General features: G+C 38.7%; 2 protein-coding genes across 3 annotated transcripts in view; both read left to right on the top strand.

Moving 5' to 3' along the window:
- drd2l (dopamine receptor D2 like) overlaps positions 1-6,165 on the top strand; it is a 28,158-nt gene extending 21,993 nt beyond the window's left edge. For both annotated transcript variants that reach the window (XM_086311052.1, XM_086311050.1), the window contains 5 exons: positions 1,055-1,191; positions 2,698-2,912; positions 3,215-3,298; positions 3,378-3,732; positions 5,122-6,165. In XM_086311052.1, coding sequence (XP_086167178.1) covers positions 1,055-1,191; positions 2,698-2,912; positions 3,215-3,298; positions 3,378-3,732; positions 5,122-5,318 — 988 coding nt within the window. In that variant the 3' untranslated portion in view covers positions 5,319-6,165. The remainder of the gene's footprint in view (positions 1-1,054; positions 1,192-2,697; positions 2,913-3,214; positions 3,299-3,377; positions 3,733-5,121) is intronic.
- Positions 6,166-10,174: 4,009 nt separating this feature from the next.
- On the top strand, positions 10,175-18,430 carry LOC147318881 (transmembrane protease serine 3). Its single transcript, XM_086309787.1, has 9 exons — positions 10,175-10,595; positions 13,953-14,045; positions 14,931-15,065; positions 15,414-15,579; positions 16,101-16,279; positions 16,847-16,945; positions 17,316-17,458; positions 17,635-17,796; positions 18,267-18,430. Exons 1-9 carry the CDS (start codon positions 10,175-10,177, stop codon positions 18,318-18,320), a joined length of 1,452 nt encoding a protein of 483 aa, XP_086165913.1. The 3' UTR covers positions 18,321-18,430.
- The last annotated feature ends 1,280 nt before the right edge of the window (positions 18,431-19,710 follow it).

Raw genomic sequence — 19,710 nt, 5'->3', positions numbered from 1 at the left:
AATCTTGACCTTTATATATTTTTTTGGCTGGGTTATGCAAATAAACGCTAACCAAAGAGCATGCATATACATACATTACCTATACAAACCCCACTAAAAACTGCATTGCCATCATCCAGCTGTCACTGAGTAGCCAAATAAAAACTTCTTTCTGCTGCAGTCATCTATCTGTCCACCTTGTAATGACAGGTTTTCACAGTTGCAACCCTAATTAGTATTTGCTTTAGTGGAACCATATAAAAAACCTGATTAAGTGTTCCACCTCACCTGATGCCCTCTTAATGGTCCGGCGAGAGGTGGCCAGACACCCAGCGGGCAGACAGTCTGCAATTGGGTCCTAATTCTTCTGACAAAGTAACACATTTAGACTGCACCACTTTGGTCTTGTGTAATTTTTTTATAGCATCTAAGGATAGTCTCTAAATTGTTTTTGTTGAATCCACAGAGAGTAATTTATATATAATTCAGTAGCAAAGCTGTCAGGGCTTAAAGCCCCCAAAGTGACCCATTACAAGGACACAGGGGTGAGGTAAAGTGCTGTGATTTAATTAACTCGAGCACTTTGTATGCAAAGTCATCCAGTGTATTCTGCAAAACAAGAAATAGAACAAATCTAGATAATGATTGTGCAGCTAGTGTGGAGTCATTATTTTGTATTTTACTTTAGGCTTCATGTTCCAAAATTGAACTTTGCTATTTGGGCTGTTTGGGACCTGATGAATGTAAAAACAAAGAATTGCCTGATTTTTATATTTTACCTGATTTTTGTTTCTGACAAAAATGAAATCCACATATGAGGGCATTTGTTTTCAATTGAACAGTGGCAGCATAATGTCCTTGTAAATGGATACCAGGCCCTTGTGGAGCAACATTTAATATTTTGGTCTGCACAACCCAAAATGTGATGTCCACATATGTGGACGCCAGGTCCTAGGAGGTCAATTAGGTGCAGAAATACATTTGTTTCCTCTGCATTAACGTGCATGTCAAGACACAACCATAAGTTAACGTGTAGGAGGCGCGTTAATGTGTCTGTGTGTATGTATTGTTGCAGATATACAGCGGTGGCAATGCCATTGCTCTACAACACCAGATACAGCTCCAGGAGGAGGGTGGCGGTGATGATTTCGGTTGTGTGGTTCCTTTCTTTTGCCATCTCCTGCCCTTTACTGTTTGGGCTGAACAACACTGGTAAAGGGTCATCTGATACTTTTTGACTTTTTCAGTGCTCAGCTGTAAATTGTTTTCTTTAAAATTATAGAACTGTTTCTTTTTTTTAATACAAAAACAGTCTTTCCAAACTGTCTTTAAATTTGATTATTCGTCTTTTAAAAATATAATGCTGTGACATTTCAATATGTTGGCATCATCGATGGTTAAAATTGTCTCACAGTAGTAGCAGTAGGGAAGGTGCCCAGCAGCTAACCTTATTGGAGAGCTATGAGGTAGAGAAGCATAGTCCAACTCCACCTCTAGGTACATGCAGACCCCGACCTCCTTATCTATAAACACTGGGAATTGGTGCTGTCTAGTCCATTTGACTCTGCAGTGAGCACGAGTTGGTGATGAAGGACTTCAGCTTTCAAAGCACTCACACTGAACTCAAAGGCGGCCACTTGAGAATAAGTGGGGAAACATAGAGTAATGCGAGGGTGAGCAAGAGGCATCCGGCAGCCTCAGTTGTGGGTCCAAATGCAGCAAGATACCAAATGATGTAAGTCAAACTGTGAAAAATATTCTCTCTCCCCAGAAATGTGTTGCTCGTAGATTACAGCACGGCATTTGAAAGGTGCTCTGTGCATTGCTTTTCATTCAGTTCCAGCGCCAGCGTTTGAATGTAAAGGATCACATTGCATCATTGGTGGCTTGCAAAGCGACCCATGGCTCATGAGTTGGGAGTTCGCCTTGTAATCGGAAGGTTGCCGGTTCGAGCCTACCGCCTACTGGTGTTGGCCAGAAGTGGCGCGACATGGCAGCCTCGTTTCTGTCAGTCTGCCCCAGGGCAGCTGTGTCTACAACTGTAGCTTGCCTCCACCAGTGTGTGAATGGGTGGATGACTGGGTGTGTAAAGCGCTTTGGGGTCCCTAGGCAGGACTAGTAAAAGCGCTATACAAATACAGGCCATTTACCATTTGCAAATGTAGGTTTGATGAAACGCCAATGAAAACAGCGTTTTACTTCATGAGTTAACATTTTTAACATGGTGTCCAAAAAGTTTCAAGATCAAGAAGAAATGAATGAGTTTAATGGTAAATTCAACTGATGGTTATTACAGCTGACAACGAATGGAAACAGATGACCAAAGTTAACAGCACCTTTAATACAGAATAATTGAATATGTTGTACTCTTCCATACATCTTTACTATGATTATCATAGAGTAGATTTGCCCACCGCCAACCTCAACTGTGCATCAGTGCAACAGAACTGATTCATGTTTCTAAGATGGACTGTTCATCAGTTTTTAGGGTAGCAGAGCCACAGATTCCTATTTAGGATAACTTGAGTGCCATCTCACTTGTCTTTATGATTGCTCTGATAATAGTTAAATTCTGCACCAGTTTAAATCCTAGGTTAACCTCTCTTGCCTTTTGCCTTTGTACTTTACACATAGACAGATAAATCTTGCAATTATCCCTAAAGGCTTCTGTACTATATCCATTCTTTGCCCTTTTTCTTTTTTTCTGCTGCACATTAGCTAATCGTGAAGGCACCATGTGCAGCTTTGCAGACCCGGCATTTGTGGTGTACTCATCTGTGGCCTCCTTCTACGTTCCCTTCATTGTAACATTGCTGGTGTACGCGCAGATCTGCCTGGTGCTGCGCAAACGTGGCAGACGCACTGCCCCGCCACGCAGACACGGTTTGCTTGCGCAAGGTGCGGCTGAAGCAGAAGGTCACCGACACAGGAAGGTAGATTTCATACCAAACTAATGTTTATCAAGCTTGAGTCAAGTTTGAGTTTTCTTCCAGCCATTTTGCAATTGTAACGAGATAGAAAGTTTAGATGAAGTCAACAACAGTCTTCATCATATTTGAAAAACACTTTTGTAACTTCAGATACACACACTTCATCTCATGCACAGTGTAATTTCCATAAGATGACACTAGATTCTTATCCTACCAGCAAATATATTTTACTGTGAGATATCAGTTTCCAGTTCTTTTTTGCATTATCTTTTCTTTTCAATATACATGGCATTCTTCCATTTCAGAATAAGTGTACACAACCAGAAGATGTGAAGCTGTGCACCCTGATCCTGAGACCTGCCTCTGCAACCCCACAGCGCAAGAAAGTGGTGAGGGTCATAACTTAAGCCAGCACTCAGTCCAAACAGATTCTCTTTTTATTGTCATTTTTATGTAATTCTCACACAGAGCCTGGTTAAAGAGGCGGTGGTTCACCCTCTTGAAGTGGAGCCAGGTCATTTCCTGCCACAGAATGAGCAAGTTCTGGCTCCTCCGCCTCCTCCTCAGGCCTCTTCGAAATCTGGACGACCCCAGATCTCCCTGTCCATCTCGGTTGGACCTGCTCCTGTTCTCCCCTCAACCGTGACACGATCGGCTCTGACACCTCGTCCTCCCACCCTTGAGGATGGCATGAGGGGCCGTGAGGGATGGAGGGAGCGCAGTGCAGGCAAAGAGAAATGGGGCATCACCAAGGAAAGGGTGAGAGGGAGGCTGTCACAGCAGAAGGAGAGAAAGGCGACTCAGATGCTTGCTATTGTGCTCGGTAAGCAGTGGGAAATGCAGACTTATTAATGAGGTGTTCTCTGCACCACGTGTGCATGCTCAATCTTCACTTGTAGTTTGTCACACTGTGCACTGGTGCATTCACAAACTCTTTCTACCTGAAAGCCAGACCATTCCTAAGTCTCTATGACATTGTTTTTCAAGATATCCTTCTATATCTAGTGAAGGCACAGAACACATCTAAGCTAACAGAACAAAGTTAATTAAATTTAATTAAGGCTTATTTATATAGCGCCAATGTGTACTATAAGGTATTCAGTACTGCATCAATCAAGTGACGGAGGTTAATGAGAAGAGAAAAAGTAAAACACAGAGAAACAGGACAAAACACAAAACATGAGAGTGATTAGACAAACATATGATGACATTGATTAATGATATTTCTTTGTTCTTTGTCTCCATGCTTTGTCCTGTTGCATGTTTGTTGTCTTTTTTGGTCTATGTGTGTGTGCTGGTATATAAACTTGTGGAGAGTGAAAAGTGAGAGTGGAAGAAGTGCTCATGCATCACATTAAGTCCCGCAGCAGTCTAAACCTATAGCAGCATAACTAAAGGAACGTTCATGGATATTTAATCCAGCTTTAACTATAAACTTTATGAAAAGGGAAAGTTTCTTGTCTTATCTTTAAAAGCAGAGGTGTCTGTCTCCTGAGATGGCTCCACGGGAGAGGGTACTCCTAGCTGATTGTAGCTTGTCCCATGTATCATCACATTTGCTCAGATGCCTTCATCTTATTTAGGTATTTTCACAAGTTTGCTGAGATTGCATACAGAGAGCAATAAAAGACTAAATAAAAATTAAACCAAAAATATGGGTTAAAACCAGCAATCATGAAATGTTTTTTAATACATAAAAGGTGACTGTAGATGTTTACTGTACAATAATTCCCTTGAGCCAGTTCTGTATCACAAAAGGAAATGCAATCACCTTTGGCAGAATGAAGAAAAATCTAGATGAAATGTGTCCCGAGGGCTTTATTCTGAATAACTGAAAATAATTTGATTTCTCCAGATGAAAGATTTTAAATGTAAATTTGGAGCAAGTTTTCCTTATGTCAGTTGGAGAAACAGTGATGAATGTTAGCATTCACAGCAGCAGTTTTTATGGCCTTTATTATTTATGACTTCTGACTTGGTTGTATTTTTCTCACCAAGCTCATTTTTGTTGTGTGATTTATGACATTTGGCAGTTCTGACTCTGAAACTGGGATAGATGATATCCTCTGTCTGTGTATTTACTGACTCAGTGGTTTTATGAGGGTGTGCAAACTACAAATGTACAAGTAGACAAGATATTTAATAAATTACATCCTTGAATGATTTCTGTGACACACAAAGACATAACCCCCGTCTTGTCTTTCTTTCAAAGGTGTGTTCATTATCTGCTGGCTGCCTTTCTTTCTGACCCATGTACTGAAGGCCCACTGCAGAAGCTGCTGCATCTCACCCTCCCTGTACAGCGCCGTTACCTGGCTGGGATACCTCAACAGTGCCGTCAACCCTGTCATATACACCACTTTCAACATTGAATTTCGCAAAGCCTTCATCAAGATCCTGCACTGCTAGTCCAAAAGGATGAGAGGTGTCAGTTGTCCAAAAATAAAAAAAATAAAAACGCCTGACATCAATTTGAGTTCTGAGGTGAGAAAGAGCTGAGTAAGAAGCAAAGATAAAGAAGTGTGTGGCAGGTTTGATGTGCAGAGATGGGAAGTGAGACAAAAGAGTGGACAGCTGATAAGTCGAAGTGGGACAAACTTTTCAGAAAGTGAATGACAAGAGAAATGTAACAAATAGCTTACACAAGACTGAAGAAAGAAACTAGGAGGCAATCACAAAAAAGCGTGTGACAAGTAGAAGACAGGTGCACAAAACACAAACAAGCGGGAGATATTCAAAGAAAAGAAGACGTGTGCTGCGTTGTACAGATAATACGCTTGTCAAGAGAATTACTGAGGACCGGGAATCTCAGAGCAGCAGCTTGACTCAAAAACTTAGTGTAAGTTGGACTCCAAGAAACGTGACTGTTTTTCCAATTTACTGGAAGACTTAAGTCGTACTTGTATTTTCTTGTATCACTGACAAAAAGCACCTTATCAGTTTACATGTGCTTGTCTTTCCCAGAGGACTGGAATAAGTCAGGGGAAAGGGGGAAAAACAGCTTGCGTACAGCTTAAAACTCTGACAGCCAATGATCAATAATGTTTCATACGTCTTTTAAAAAAAATCCCCATTGCATTGTGTAACAATTATTGATTTGGTGACTGAGCAGTAACAGTCAAGACAGCTTTCATGCATTTTAATATGTACAGGTCTTTCTCTAAATAAGTTGTTTATAAATGTAAAGGTGAGTGTTGTAGACTTTGCTTTAAAGTTTTGTGGGATGTACAAATAATCAAATAAAAATCATTTTCATCCATTACTTGTGTTGTTTTAAAATCACTACCATCTTATGCAATGGAAAAATATACTTTTTTGTCAAATTACAGTGCAAAAAAATACAATCACTTCCACTGTATAGGCCAGTCCTTTCCCTACTTGATTGTAAAGTACAACTTACATCCTGTGTCAGTGTCACAGGGATGGTGACTGTGTAAAGTCTTGTGTAGTGAGACAGGACTCCATCAGCCATCTGGGGCCATTTGGTATGAAATTTGTATGTTTTCACTGTGCCTGGGTGGACTCCCTCCAGGTACCCAAGCTTCCGACTACAGTCCAGAGACATGCATGTTAGATTAACTGGTGATTCTAAATTGGGAGGAGTAAATGTCAACATGGTCAGTCTCTCTGTGTTGGCCCTGTGATACACTTGTAATCTGTCTAAGGTGTGCCATGTTGTGAAACCCCAAACTGGACAAATGATCAAGAAAATGAATGGACCATTTGATATTTTAAGAAATATGCATGTTGTTCTTTGTGCTAAGGGTCAAAGGATGTGAAAAAGATTAAATCAGTCTGCTTTCCAGCACTTCTGAACACCACAAAGTTTTTTCAGGGAGGTTCATGCATGAACTATTTCTTGGTTCATAACTTTCTGAAATCTCTGCAGGTTACCTGGCCTGAAATAGGATATTGTGAATTCTTCTGATAGCCCGCTAATTATAGTGACTCATTTTCATGACTGCTTTAGTTCAAGGCAACAGGACTACTCATTTAGATTAACCTGGGACCAGCTCTTAAGGCTGCATTGTAGGCTGCTGATAGTTGGTGTGCAGTCCACGACCCCTGTTCACTGAAAGCAGGGGAACAATTTATTATTACCTCCACTGTAACTCCAGCTTACAGCTTTGGCTCTTTAGCCTTTTAGTAGTTTTTACCAAGTGGAAGCGACAGTCACATCAGTCTTCCCATCCACCTCCAATCAAAATATCAAACTCTTTAAACAATAATTTGCATAACCTGTGCTGTAGTGCAAGTCAATCCTGTTCCTTTAAATCAATAATACCAAGAAGGAAAATCCATTGTGTGAATATTTTCAGTGTTTGATGTAGGAAATTTAGAAAACAAATGACAAATACATGTATCTCTGCAATTACGTGTAGTTAATAAAAGAAATGCTTCAAGATCCAAATTGTCAAAGTTTGGCTGTGATAGAAAAACAAACCGAAGTTTAACACACTCTGTGTTTGACTTGTAGCTTCCTGACAGTAACTCTGCCATTCAGTCATTTAAATAGCTGATGTCTCTTTCTTCACTGGATAAAAAAATGATACTGTTAAGTTGAAAATGCTGCTGTACCTCGAGGGCCACTGCCAAGATGGCAAACACGAGTTCCTTCACTCCTCTTCTGACTGATACCTCAGGGAGGTGAAGCTGGCAGAGCTGTGTCTGTTTGACAAGCTGAGATTGGTGCGAGTTGTATGGAGTAAATAAGGCGATGCGGGAATGCAGAAACAAACAAAGTGTGTGTGCTTTATTTATTTATGCATCCTGTCAGTCTCATGAGCAGGCAGCTCCTCAAAAAACTACAATAAAACTACTCCAACTATTTACAAGAAGCAAATGCTTCTAAGTAGTACCAAACCATGAAACATTACATAGAACAGTTGATGAAAAAATAAAATCACAATATTTGCTCCAATAGTAGGGGTGGGGGAAAAAATCGATACTGTGTAGTATCGTGATATTTTGTTTGCTAATAATGTATCGATACAGGGACAGCAGAAATCGATATTTTGTTACAAACAATTTTTTCTCTGAAGTCAACATGCTCTGGAGTCAGAGCATGTTGACTTCAGAGCATGTTGATCCTTTTTCTGAGCAAGAATCCTGACATTCCTTCACTGTCCAAATGTGTTTAACTGTTTTTTTTGGCAGCAATAAACATGACAGTTTACTTATTTTAATTTAAGACATGTTTAATTTTAATTAAGTTTAGAACTTTTTTATTTAATGTAAAATTATATTTTTTTTTAATTTACTTTCAAATTCTTCAGTTGCTGAATGGGCTGCATAGTTTTCATATTGCATAGTTCAGAATAGCTATAATTGTACCAGATGGTTGCATTCAGTTAAGTTGGACTAGACTGTAATACAAACCGTTCAGTTTGTCAACAATAAAACTGACTGAAATGAGAGAAAGACTGAGTGTGAGACTTTGATATTAGATAAAATGAATATTGATAAAGTTTACCTTTATGTGCAGAATTTAAATATCGCAAAATATTTTTAAAAATCGCAATAATATCGTATCGTGCGTTAAGTATTGTGATAATATCGTATCGCGAGTTGTATGGTGATTCCCACCTCTATCCAATAGTAGAGAAAGCAGTGACAGTTTGCTCAGCTAAATAACACAGAAACAAGATATCTCAAGAGGATGGAATTTTGTAGGGTCTATATTTTGAATTTACAAATTGTTTCTGTTTTTTCTAAGGTAGCCACAAAATATGTCAAACATGTCAGTCCAGACGGAACTGATATTCATGATCCTTATAGATCACTAACTTTTCTATGTGAGGCAGATTCTCCATTTACATGCACACATTGAAATCTTTGAGACTGATACAATTAAAACCACGGCGGCAGAGTTATTATTTGAATTTTGAATTTTTGCTTTTTTACTCTAAACTATTACTTTGTATGGCATGACTGTGCAGTCGTTACCTCTCTTTAGAGAAACATTCAAGCCTGATGATTGGCTGAGGCATTATGTGTCTACGTGTCCAATGCCGATGTTCCATGTTTGCTCCCAGAAGTAAAGTCACTGTAACCTAGAACAGGTGAGGTAACACTACGACGGGTCAGTTGTCACTGCCGCCACTCTGCGCCCTCTCGTGCTGTAATTTGATAGTATGAACAAAATACCACTGAAAAGAGTGACCACAAAAAGACACACAGAAACAATCCTGCTTCTTCAGATTCATAATGGGACCTTTATTCTTAGATACATATCTACTTCATCTGCATGAAACTGAACTATGTTTTTGTGTCTGTACTCACACAGTGGCCTACTTGTGAGTGGAAGAGGCTCATTGGTATGATGTAGATTATCTTCTGTTGTTAAACTCTGACCTAAGCGCACAATTATCCCCATGCATATTTCATAGACTGCCAGCAACAACATATCTGTTACTGGCCTGACTGCTGCAGCCTCGCCTGCTCTGTCTAGAGGAAAAACCTGAGTTGGAGAAGTAGGAAGAGGAGAGGAAGGAGAAGGAGAAAGGTGCTGAAGGGTGTGACACAATGAAAGGATTAAGTGGGAGGACGAGGTGAGCTGCAGAATCACAAGAGCGCGAGTGACAAACTGTAACCTGCCTGAGCTGAAGAGGATGGATTCACAGTAGGCTTTAGGAGATCTTTGGATTAAAGATGCATAGGAGCCAGCAGGCACCTGAGTCTTGTCACTAACGGTGATGCATTTCTTTTCCTGGCTGTGGTACAAGCCGGTTTAATAAGTGGAGGAGGCGCGTGGATAAATAATCCCATGCATACAAATGAAGCCAATACATGCAAATCTCCATGGGTGACCTTCAGGTGAGCGCTCTTGAAAATGTTGATGAGACTGACACACAAGGAAGTCACAGAAGTTGTTGTGTTATGAACAATGCGGGTAACGGGTGTCTTTTCTTGCACACGTTTATCACAGAAAAGTTGTATCCACTCATATTTTTTAATATAACTAATTTTTGAGAGTGCTATTATCTTACTTTGCATTTTGAATAACTTTGAATAACTTTTCCATGGATTCATTAGTATTTTTCTCGCACCATGCCTGCATTTCGGTAGTTCTTAGGTCAATAATTGCCCATTGTAAACTTAATATACGTTATATTATGTGTCAATTCTAGCAGTCAAAATCCATCAGAATGTCAGAGTATTTCTTACAGATGCATTGTTGGAAGCTCACGTTTTGTCATAACTTTGTTAATTTTGCAGGTTCTAGCCAAGGTTTCTGTGTTTGTTGGCAACAAAACCTAAAAAGTATGGCTCAGAAAGACAGCACCAGCTCTTGTCATCAAGCAAACGCACCAAACTTTTTATCGCCTCAGCACTGGGCATCAACATCTTTTCAAAGTCCAATCAGTCATGATGTATTGAGTATATCGTCTTTGGTTCCTTCTACAGTCCTCACATTCATACCCCAGTATAAACCCACAACTAATGGAAACCCACATCCAGAAGATCTGCCCTTTTCTGATGAGACCCCAAAGCTGCAACCTCTTGAAGCATCACTTTCTAGTTCAGTGTCCTCAGAAGCCCAAGATCAAAAAAATGTGACGTCAGCGGCTCCTTGTAGTGATAATCCTCAAGAAGTTCAGCAGAGGATTCAAACAGATGGAGGTCCACTGCAGGACACATCAATAGGTATCATGTTTCCAAAAGAGCTACATGATGGAGTCCCAGGTATGGTAATAATTGAAGGTGTTACTTCAATGTACAGTTTTGATAATGTGCCAGGAAAAATCACACTTTGAAACATGGGGCCAACATGCTTTGCTCATAAATAACATTTCTATAAGTGCGAACCGTTGGAGTTACATGCAGTCTATAAACTTGGGGTGCAGCAGGCTTTATCTGTTGCTGTAACAGCCTCTCCTTTTCTGAGAAAGCATTTCATAAGATCTTTGAGCCCAGCTGACACAGGATCAGAAGTACACTTATAGTGAAATGTATGTGGTTGTATCAGGAATCGGGGTTCTGTGTAGGCCAGTGTATTCCTTCCACAAGCTTAAAAAAAATTACTTTATGGAGTTTCTTTTGTTCACAGGAGGCTGTAAATTGGCAACAAACTGTTCCTAAAATCCTGAAAGCATTTTAGAAAAATTTACACAAAGATTTTACAAAAATACCACCATGTCAGATACGGAAAGGTTTGGCATTTTAGAAGTACCCATTTATACTGTACCCATTTAGATTAGATGAAACTTTATTAATCCCTTCGGTGGGTTCCTCCGGGAAATTCAGTTTCCAGTAGCAGAAGTTGCATGTTACAGATACAATAAAGGGGAATGAGAGTAAGGATATAAGCATAAATATGCCATATATACACATATACACATATATAAATACAGAATATATAATAGGGATAAATAGGAATACCAGTGGATTGCACATTTGAGTGAGTCTATTGCAGGGTGATTATTGCACAGTCGAATATAAGAAAAAATATAGCGAATATTGCACAGTGAAAAAAAGCACTACAGCTCAGTTTCCCCTCCCTCTCTCCCCCCAACGAGGAGTTAAACAGTGTGATGGCATGTGGGACAAAGGAGTTTTTAGGTCTGTTGGTTCTTGACTTTGGGAGAAGCAACCTGTCCCTGAGTAGGCTCCTCTGATTATTTACGACCGTGTGCAGAGGATGTCCAGCATTGTCCATAACCTCCAGCAGTTAGCGTTAAACCTAAAAGTTAGATAAGCATATATTTTCAAAATGAAACTGAATGATCCAGCTTTACATTGATGCAATCAACAGTACTTGTGTTAGATGCTATTTACAGGTGAGGTGTAACTTTTTGTTTTATGGGAGAAAACTGATTTAAATCAAATATTATTAGCAAAGTGTGTGAATCCCAAAAGATGACTTAGTCATTGTAATTGAGATATTTAATTACCAGTGCACTGGTAATTAATTAATGTTTAATCAATCTTCACTTATATTTCTGTGGTAAATAGTCAAATCTCTTAGCCTTTGAGGATTGATTGAAGACAAACACATCTGAAATTTCTTCTTGCATACTCTGAACCCCTCTCACTTCAGCACCCGCTTCTATCCACAGTCATTTGGCAATTTACTATAACTTTGATGAGATACATAGATTTTCTAACACACAGACTGCTGAGGCAGCTGTTTAGATCCTCAGTAATAACATGTGAGCTATTGCTCCTGTGCAATCTTTTTTCTTTATCACTTTTTGACCTCAAAGTTGCCTTGGTGCCATTGTGCATGAAATAGTTTAAAGGTCTCCTACTGCGGTGACTGGAACTTTTCTCTTGGACTGCCTTTGGCAAATAGAAAGCAGGACAAGAAAAGAAAAGAAAGAAAAAAAGCAAAGAAAATAATAAAAGAAATAATAAGAATAAACATAAAAGAAAATTCATTTGTAATTTTAAATCTGCTTCATATTTGTCACTGATACTGTCAGTTGTATCGATGACTAATTATTTCTGCATCTATGCTATCTGTCATTAGCGTTTGGCAAGGCTGTAAATATATAATGCAACAAGTTCTTGCAATTAAACTTTAGAAATAAAAATGACATATCAGAGTACCATGCAGCATGTTAAACAGCTCGTTGCCTCTTTTTCCTACTCCATCAGCTGATCCTTTTATCTGATCATGATTCGCAAAGAATTATAAAGAATTCATCGCTTTGGTTTCAGTTTCTCATTTGTCTCACCTTCAGGCAGGCATAGTTGAAGATAAGCTCAGCTTATCAGCTTCTCCATTCTCTTCCATTTTAATTTAAGCGAAAAAACTTGTGGCAGACTTTTTCAGTCTCTATTTTTTACACTGTGCCGTCATCATAGTATTACAAATACACCACAGTAGGCAGCATTGCAGTGTTATATAGATGAAACAAGAAAATAGTTCCTTTGGAGAAAAAGCATAAATTATCTACTGGAGTTCATGATTTTGTTGCCAAAACGTTACCATTTGTTCCCCTGTCGATGCGAACGCAGCTTAGAGGTTTTCACATTTCACTAGTAGTAATCCATCTTGACTGTATCAGTGAAACACAAAATTGATTTCAAAGTTGTTGGGGTTTTTTTTGCCTTACTTATATTTCATGCAACTCACGCTTTACATATTATGGATGTGTTCTGTCCTCAGGATTTTGTCTGAGCAGAACTTTTGTCCCAGAGATGCATATTCACCTTCACACTGATCGCCCTTGACAACTGGTTTAAGGTTTATATCACACTTAAATAATAAACTATAAATAGTTTAACTGCTAAATACTGTAAATGTAGCCAAAACATATGGTTACACCACCTGTTTGCCGTATGTTCAAACCTATAATCACAGCTTTGAGCACAAGTGTTTTCTATCCTCGACCTTTATGCATCACTACATTAAGTTACACACAGAAGAATTTACACATGTAAGACAAGTAAAACAAATTCGACTGGCTGAACCAACATTTCAATAAATGTTTAATGATGATGGTTGTTTGTTCACAATAACAATACAACTCAAATTACAGAGAGTAGTTTTGCATAATAGCCAAATGGCACCAGATAGCTTATTAACATATGGTGGCACTGTTGCCTCACAGCAAAAAGATCCTGCATTTGAATCCACTGGCAGGTTCTGGGTGGAGTTTGCGCGTTCTCCCTGTGGCTGCATGGGTTTCCTCCAGCTGCCTCTTACAGTCCAAACACTTCCAAAGCTAACTGGTGTTTCTTAAATCGTATTTCTGAGTTAACCCTGTGATAGACTGGTGGCCTGCCTTTCACCCTGTGATAGCTAATATAGACTCCAGCCCCCTACAGCTCTCATTTGGATAAATTGTTAAGAAAATGTGCACGGTTATCATCTTTGGCTTGTTCTCACCTAAACTGCACCTATCTAAAATCTAAAAGGGATCTCCAAAATTCACACATTTGTCAAAGTATGATGATATGATAAAACCTCACAGTTAGTTTGGTTTACTACAACTGTCCCAGTCAATTAATAAAGATGATGAAGACAGGATGTCTTGGAGCTCAGAGCTCCTTGCAAAGTTTTAATATTTCTTGTTATTTCTTGTTTGTTTGCAGATGCAAGATCCCATGCCTGTACATCTCGTGACCTGTTAATGTTTGTGGGAATCTTTGTCACTATAAAAGTGATTATCGCTTCTGCTCTTTTAGGTAACCCACTCTGAAAAGCAAGGTACCTCCAGTACATCAATAGCACGTTGAATTCTAGTGTTTAACCTCCTAGGACCTGACGTCCACATATGTGGACATCACATTTTGGGTTATTTAGACTAAAATACTCAATTTTGCTCTACAAGGGCCTGATATCCTTTTACGAGGACATTATACTGCTACTGTTCTATCAAAATTTTAAACGAATATCCTCATATGTGGCTCTTATTTTTCTTAAAAACAAAAATAAGATTGAAAAAAATCTGGTAATTTTTTGTTTTTACATTCATCGGGCTCCAATATACCCAAATATCAAAGAGAAATTAAAAATGCATGCAGTAGAATATTTTGGGTCTTAGGAGGTTAAGAAACAAACCTTCTCATCATGCAGTTACCACTAATATTGCAAAAAGAAAATCTAAGTCTGCAGACTTTTTGCCAGATGCAAAAAGAATCAAAAACTTAGAATGTTCTACATCATAATATGCCACTTTAGTATAATAATTGTAATAAAACACCCAGTTATGTCATTCAGCCTTACTGCTTTCTGTAACACATCAGTGAGCATACATAATAGGTGTCTCTGATTACGATTAAATACAAATGAAATGAGAAAAAAAACCCAAGTTAATTAGTTCTGAACATTCACTATGCCAGTTATTAAATCCTCTATGAAGCCTCCTTCTGGGAAATAAATTACATTGTTGGAAAAAGTGAAACCAAAATGCAAAGATAGAGTAAAATGGTTTGCTGAGGTTCCAAATTTGAAACCAGCAGCTATTAAGACTGATCTCAGTGTGAGGAGTTTTTAATGTTAATGTTTCACTACCCACTTGAGACATTGTACTGTGTCATCTGAATGTTTTTTCTCTCTCTTCAAATTAGTTAAGTTCTTGCTGTTTCCCTCTGAGGTGGGTGAATCACCTCCTCTCTGTGGTGGGAAAGGGAGCTGCACTGTCCCAACCCAGAGGCCCGTTCTGTCCAAGAATCCAGTGAACCAGACAGGAAATATGACTGCAGGTAAAGAATTTAAATTTCATAGTAACTAATGTATTTTGTCTCCAAAGCTCCAAGGATGGCAATCTTCACTGCCACTCCAATTTACTGCTCATCTCTCAAACAAAAGATGTTACTTACATATCCATCAAGCATCTGGCAATTATGGCTGTGCTTTTCTAAGTCTTTTCATGGAAAAGGTTTTAGTAGAATATTACCATAATAATTTCTCACATTAAACACCTTATATTCTTAAAATTAATTAAACCACCTTTATGGTCATCTTATTTTTTTTTCAAAAAGAGCTTTTGCATTTTTTTTTTGCACTCATTGTCTGTTTGCTTGATTTCGTGTTCTTCATCTCATATCCAGACTGCTCAGTTCTGGTCAGCAATGGTCAGCGTATTGTTGGAGGAACCTTAGCTACAAAGAACGAGTGGGCCTGGCAAGTCAGCATGCAGTGGAGGGGAAGACACGTCTGTGGTGGTGCCATCATCTCTCCTCGTTGGGTGATCACTGCAGCACACTGCTTTGTTGAGTAAGAGAGACACGAGGAATGACAAGAAAGAAGTGTTTACGAGTTCAGTTACTGGTACAGTCAGTTAGCAAAGGCTGTAGTCACGACCACCTGCTCAGTCCGAGGTAACACCGTGTTCCTGTTATGTTCAAGTCAAAAGCAGGTAAAGGGTGAAGTAAAAACTTTTTGCACCTTTTTGCACCTTCTGCAGCAGAGCAGAGCTCCATCTGTGATGTGATCACATCACAGATGGAGCTCTCTGTTCCCCGTGAGTGTTCATCTTGGATTATGAGCAATGGGTGCGGATTTTTTGAGCACAACTACAAACCAAAAGCAGCTCCTAATGTTTGCAAGGCTAAAGTGAAAATAGAAATACATGTAATTTGGCGATGGCTGAGGCCTAAACCGTGATTGTAATAATGCTGGAGGTTGTATGATATTATGAAAAACCATTGAAAAACAAAACTGTGAAAATTAGTGGGCACACACACCGCTTCTTAAACCGAACTCTATCTACTAACTTTTCTGTCACTCTTCTGCAGTAATAACATGCTTCAAGTAGCTGACTGGACGGTTGTGGCAGGCACTGTAAGCATTGCACACAACTCTCTGGGGCAACACTACAGGGCACTGCAGATCCTCTACCACCCTGGCTTTAAAGTTATGCACAATGACTATGACGTGGGACTGCTGCGCACCATAATTGACATGGACATGACGAGTAAGTAAGAGACGGATTGCACTATCATTCATCAGGGCAACGAAATCCACATCATTTGTTTTTCTTTACGCTGAATGAATGCTGGAGTCTAGTAACTTGTTGAATGTATGTAAACTAGCCAAATTTATGTCACACAAGACAAACAGACAATGTTTCACTGTCTCTTTTTATAACTGTATTTACTTACATTTGAATCATGAAAAGAACTTAATGTGACTTGATGCACATTTAAATTTTATTATGATTAAGATCAGGACAGATCAAGAAGTGTAATCCCTTTTGGGCTTGAGGGGGAGATTAGGGGCACTTACATCACTGCACTAATCATTGCAATCGCTGTCATATTGCCAAAACAAATATTTAATTTTTACCAAAACTTAAAACAATAAAGAAAGAACGAACTAAACACCTAACAAAATCAAAATCGTCAGAAGTGAAACTTACTTTTAAGTCAAGAGAAAAACATGTATTACAATCATAAACGTGGGTGGGAGGAAAAAGGAAATATGTGATTTCATAACCACGAGAGAGAGCTAACCTTTATCACTTTACTGCTGCTCTTTGTAGGTGGGGTCCGACCGGTCTGTTTACCCAGTCCAACCGAGTCCTTTCCTGATGGATCAGACTGCTGGATCACAGGCTGGGGATACGTAAATGAAAACACAGGTGCACTGCACTGAAAGACAGATACTTTTGCTACAGTTTGTGATCTTAACAACTGAGCTAAAAGAAAGTGATTTGATAACGCAAGTATAATTTAAGTTGGAGCTTCAAATAGCTTCAAAAACTCACAATCATAGTTTCAGAGTTGGAAACTGTAGGGCAAAAACTTTTTAAAGAGCCATATTTGTCAGTACAGTATCCTCATTGAAGCTAAGACGTTAGACTTAATTACTAGATAAAAAAAAATATATAAGTGTAATCATTCATTATCTTTTGAACTGTGTAACATTTCCACTAGTCACCTTCAAGTAACCCTTTCTACTTATTTTCATTCACTTTTTGCTGCTGATTTTTTCATTTCATTTTCTGTCAGGCTATGTGTCAGAAGAGTTAAGGCAGGCTCATGTTAAGGTAATAGCTCAATCCATCTGCTACGACTTGAGTGTCTATGGTCTCTTCATAACTCCTCGAATGATTTGCGCTGGGAGCATGGCTGGAGGGGTTGACTCTTGCCAGGTACACACCCACAGAGATGAAATCTCCTCTCCACAAACCTAGCACAGGTTCATGAAGAATATAAAATATATTTTACAATCTATATACTTTTACAATATACTTTACAATCTATCAAGAGTTGTGTTTCTCCCATTTGATGTTCACAAATTTTGTTTGTGAAATGATTTTCTCTTAAGGGAGACAGTGGTGGACCACTTGTGTGTAAGACATCTAAAGGGGATTGGAAGCTGGCAGGCGTGGTGAGTTGGGGAGAGGGATGCGCACGGCCTAATAAACCAGGCGTCTACAGCAGAGTAACTGAATTGCTTCAGTGGATTGAACGTTACATAGACATACAGGTATGGGAAGCACTTTTCCTCACCGCTTGTAAATGTAAAACCTATCTTTATCTGTCGCTCTGTTTCGGAGTCAAAGTTCTGTTAGTTTATTTACTGCATCTGTGTCACAGTCTATCTAAAAATGCTTTTCTATTTTCATTTTGAACTACAACCCTTGACAGATAAGCAGTTTGGCTATATAGCAGATAATAAAACTTCAGCAGTAAAGAAGAAAAAAACTTAACGGTTAAATGTTAAATCCTGTTGAAGGTTATAGAACCAACATTTCAATACATATTAGTTCTTTAAAGGATGGAGGCAAACTAGATGCATTAGTAAAAGAATACATCAGTAAAATGCAGGAAATGTGATTACTTTTAATACCCTGCAGGACTTTTCATAGCCAAAATGCACTATAACACATTAATGTCATTTGCGAAATATACAATAAAGTTTTTAAATTGTCCTTGTTTTAATATTTTTTGTTGCAGTATAAAGCAGAGGATTCGGCCGAGACCACCACAGCTGTTTCTGCAACACCTTAAAATCTGACAATGAGATAACTGACAATAAAGATCGACTTGCATCTATCTGCCTATCAGTGTTGTTCATTCTACGATAGCGTGCACTGTCACTGTTGTCAGTTATAGAAATATAGAAACACTATTATCTGTAGTAGAAATTTTATCTGTAGTAGAAATTTACTGCCAGTAATGATACATTTGTAAACGTTTATCAGGACTGACATGAAAGTATAGCTGACAAAACAACAAATAAATCAAAGTGAAAATGGGATTGTATTCCTGTCTGATCGCGGCTGCTGACCACAAATTTTAACAGTTATTACAGCGCATGGCGCCTCTTTAGTGTCTAAGTGCGCCAATTTAAGTGCTGGTGTATAGATTACTGTGACTTGACAGGTTCAAGGTACACTAGATGAAAATGACCTGATAACCTATGTTAGCTAAATTTGAAGTACTGATAAACTGTGGAACCAAGCAGTTTCTGATATTTTTCCTTTGATTGTATAAAATAAATATTAGTACTAAATACTAGTATGACTAGTAAGACTAGATGAACAAGATATTATAAATAAAACCAATTATTCATTATTTCAAAACAAATGAATATTAATTAAGTTTTGAAAACCTATATTATGTTTTCAATGGGTTTCTCACACTCTTTAAGTGTGTTCAGTGGCCTTATAACAGGAGTCGCAAACTCATTAGAGTCTATGGGCCATATGTAGCCAACTACTTGCCAAAATTAATCCAAAAGTACATCAGCAGCTCGTTCGGGAGTTCAGGAGTTTGCCTCAGTTAAGGTCAATGATTGATCGTTCATCAAGTGGGAAAAAGAGTTCCGAGGCAAAAACCACAGCTGACCAAAAACCCTCCCAAAAAACATCTTGAATATCTCCAAGACTTTTGTGAAAATGTTCTGTCAACCGTTGAGACAAATTTGGAGTTTTTGGAAGGTTCAAATCCCATTACATCTGACAGAAACCTCAACAACATTTCATAAAAACAACATCATAGCAACAGTCATACGTGGTGGTGGTGGTGGTGGTAGCTTGATGATATGGGACTGTTTTACTACTTTAGCACCTGGAGAACTTCCAGTATTCATGAACAATGAATTCTGCTCTCTCCCAAAAGATCCTAAAGGAATCATTTCGTGCCCTGAAGATCAAAGGCATTTGAGTTATGATCGGGCAATAATCGGAAACAGCAAGTCTGATTGGCCTAGTCACTGTCTGGACTTTGATGCTTTGATATGACTTTGAACCAGCCCTTCATGCTTAAGCACTTTCTGCAGCAATTCTTTAAAGAGAGGGCCAAAACTCCTCTATGGTGATATAAAAGAGTCATAAACGCTTGATTGCATTTCTTGCTGCCAATGAAATCATCAGTTAAACATGCATTTTGTATTTAC

Source organism: Aulonocara sp. 'chitande type north' Nkhata Bay, linkage group LG11 (assembly GCF_057382095.1).
Source record: "Aulonocara sp. 'chitande type north' Nkhata Bay isolate Kocher_YH1m ecotype deep benthic linkage group LG11, A_spYH_male_GT1.1, whole genome shotgun sequence".
Lineage (NCBI taxonomy): Eukaryota > Metazoa > Chordata > Actinopteri > Cichliformes > Cichlidae > Aulonocara > Aulonocara sp. 'chitande type north' Nkhata Bay.
Note: the sequence above shows the minus strand (reverse complement) of the source record. Positions and strands in the feature narration are given on the sequence as shown.

Bases quoted from the DNA above. Each gene is read 5' to 3' on its own strand.
- LOC147318881 (XM_086309787.1), top strand. From the start codon at position 10,175: ATGGCTCAGAAAGACAGCACCAGCTCTTGTCATCAAGCAAACGCACCA. The intron at 10,596-13,952 runs GTATGGTAATAA...GTTTGTTTGCAG, and splicing joins GCTACATGATGGAGTCCCAG to ATGCAAGATCCCATGCCTGT. The intron at 14,046-14,930 runs GTAACCCACTCT...TCTTCAAATTAG, and splicing joins TATCGCTTCTGCTCTTTTAG to TTAAGTTCTTGCTGTTTCCC.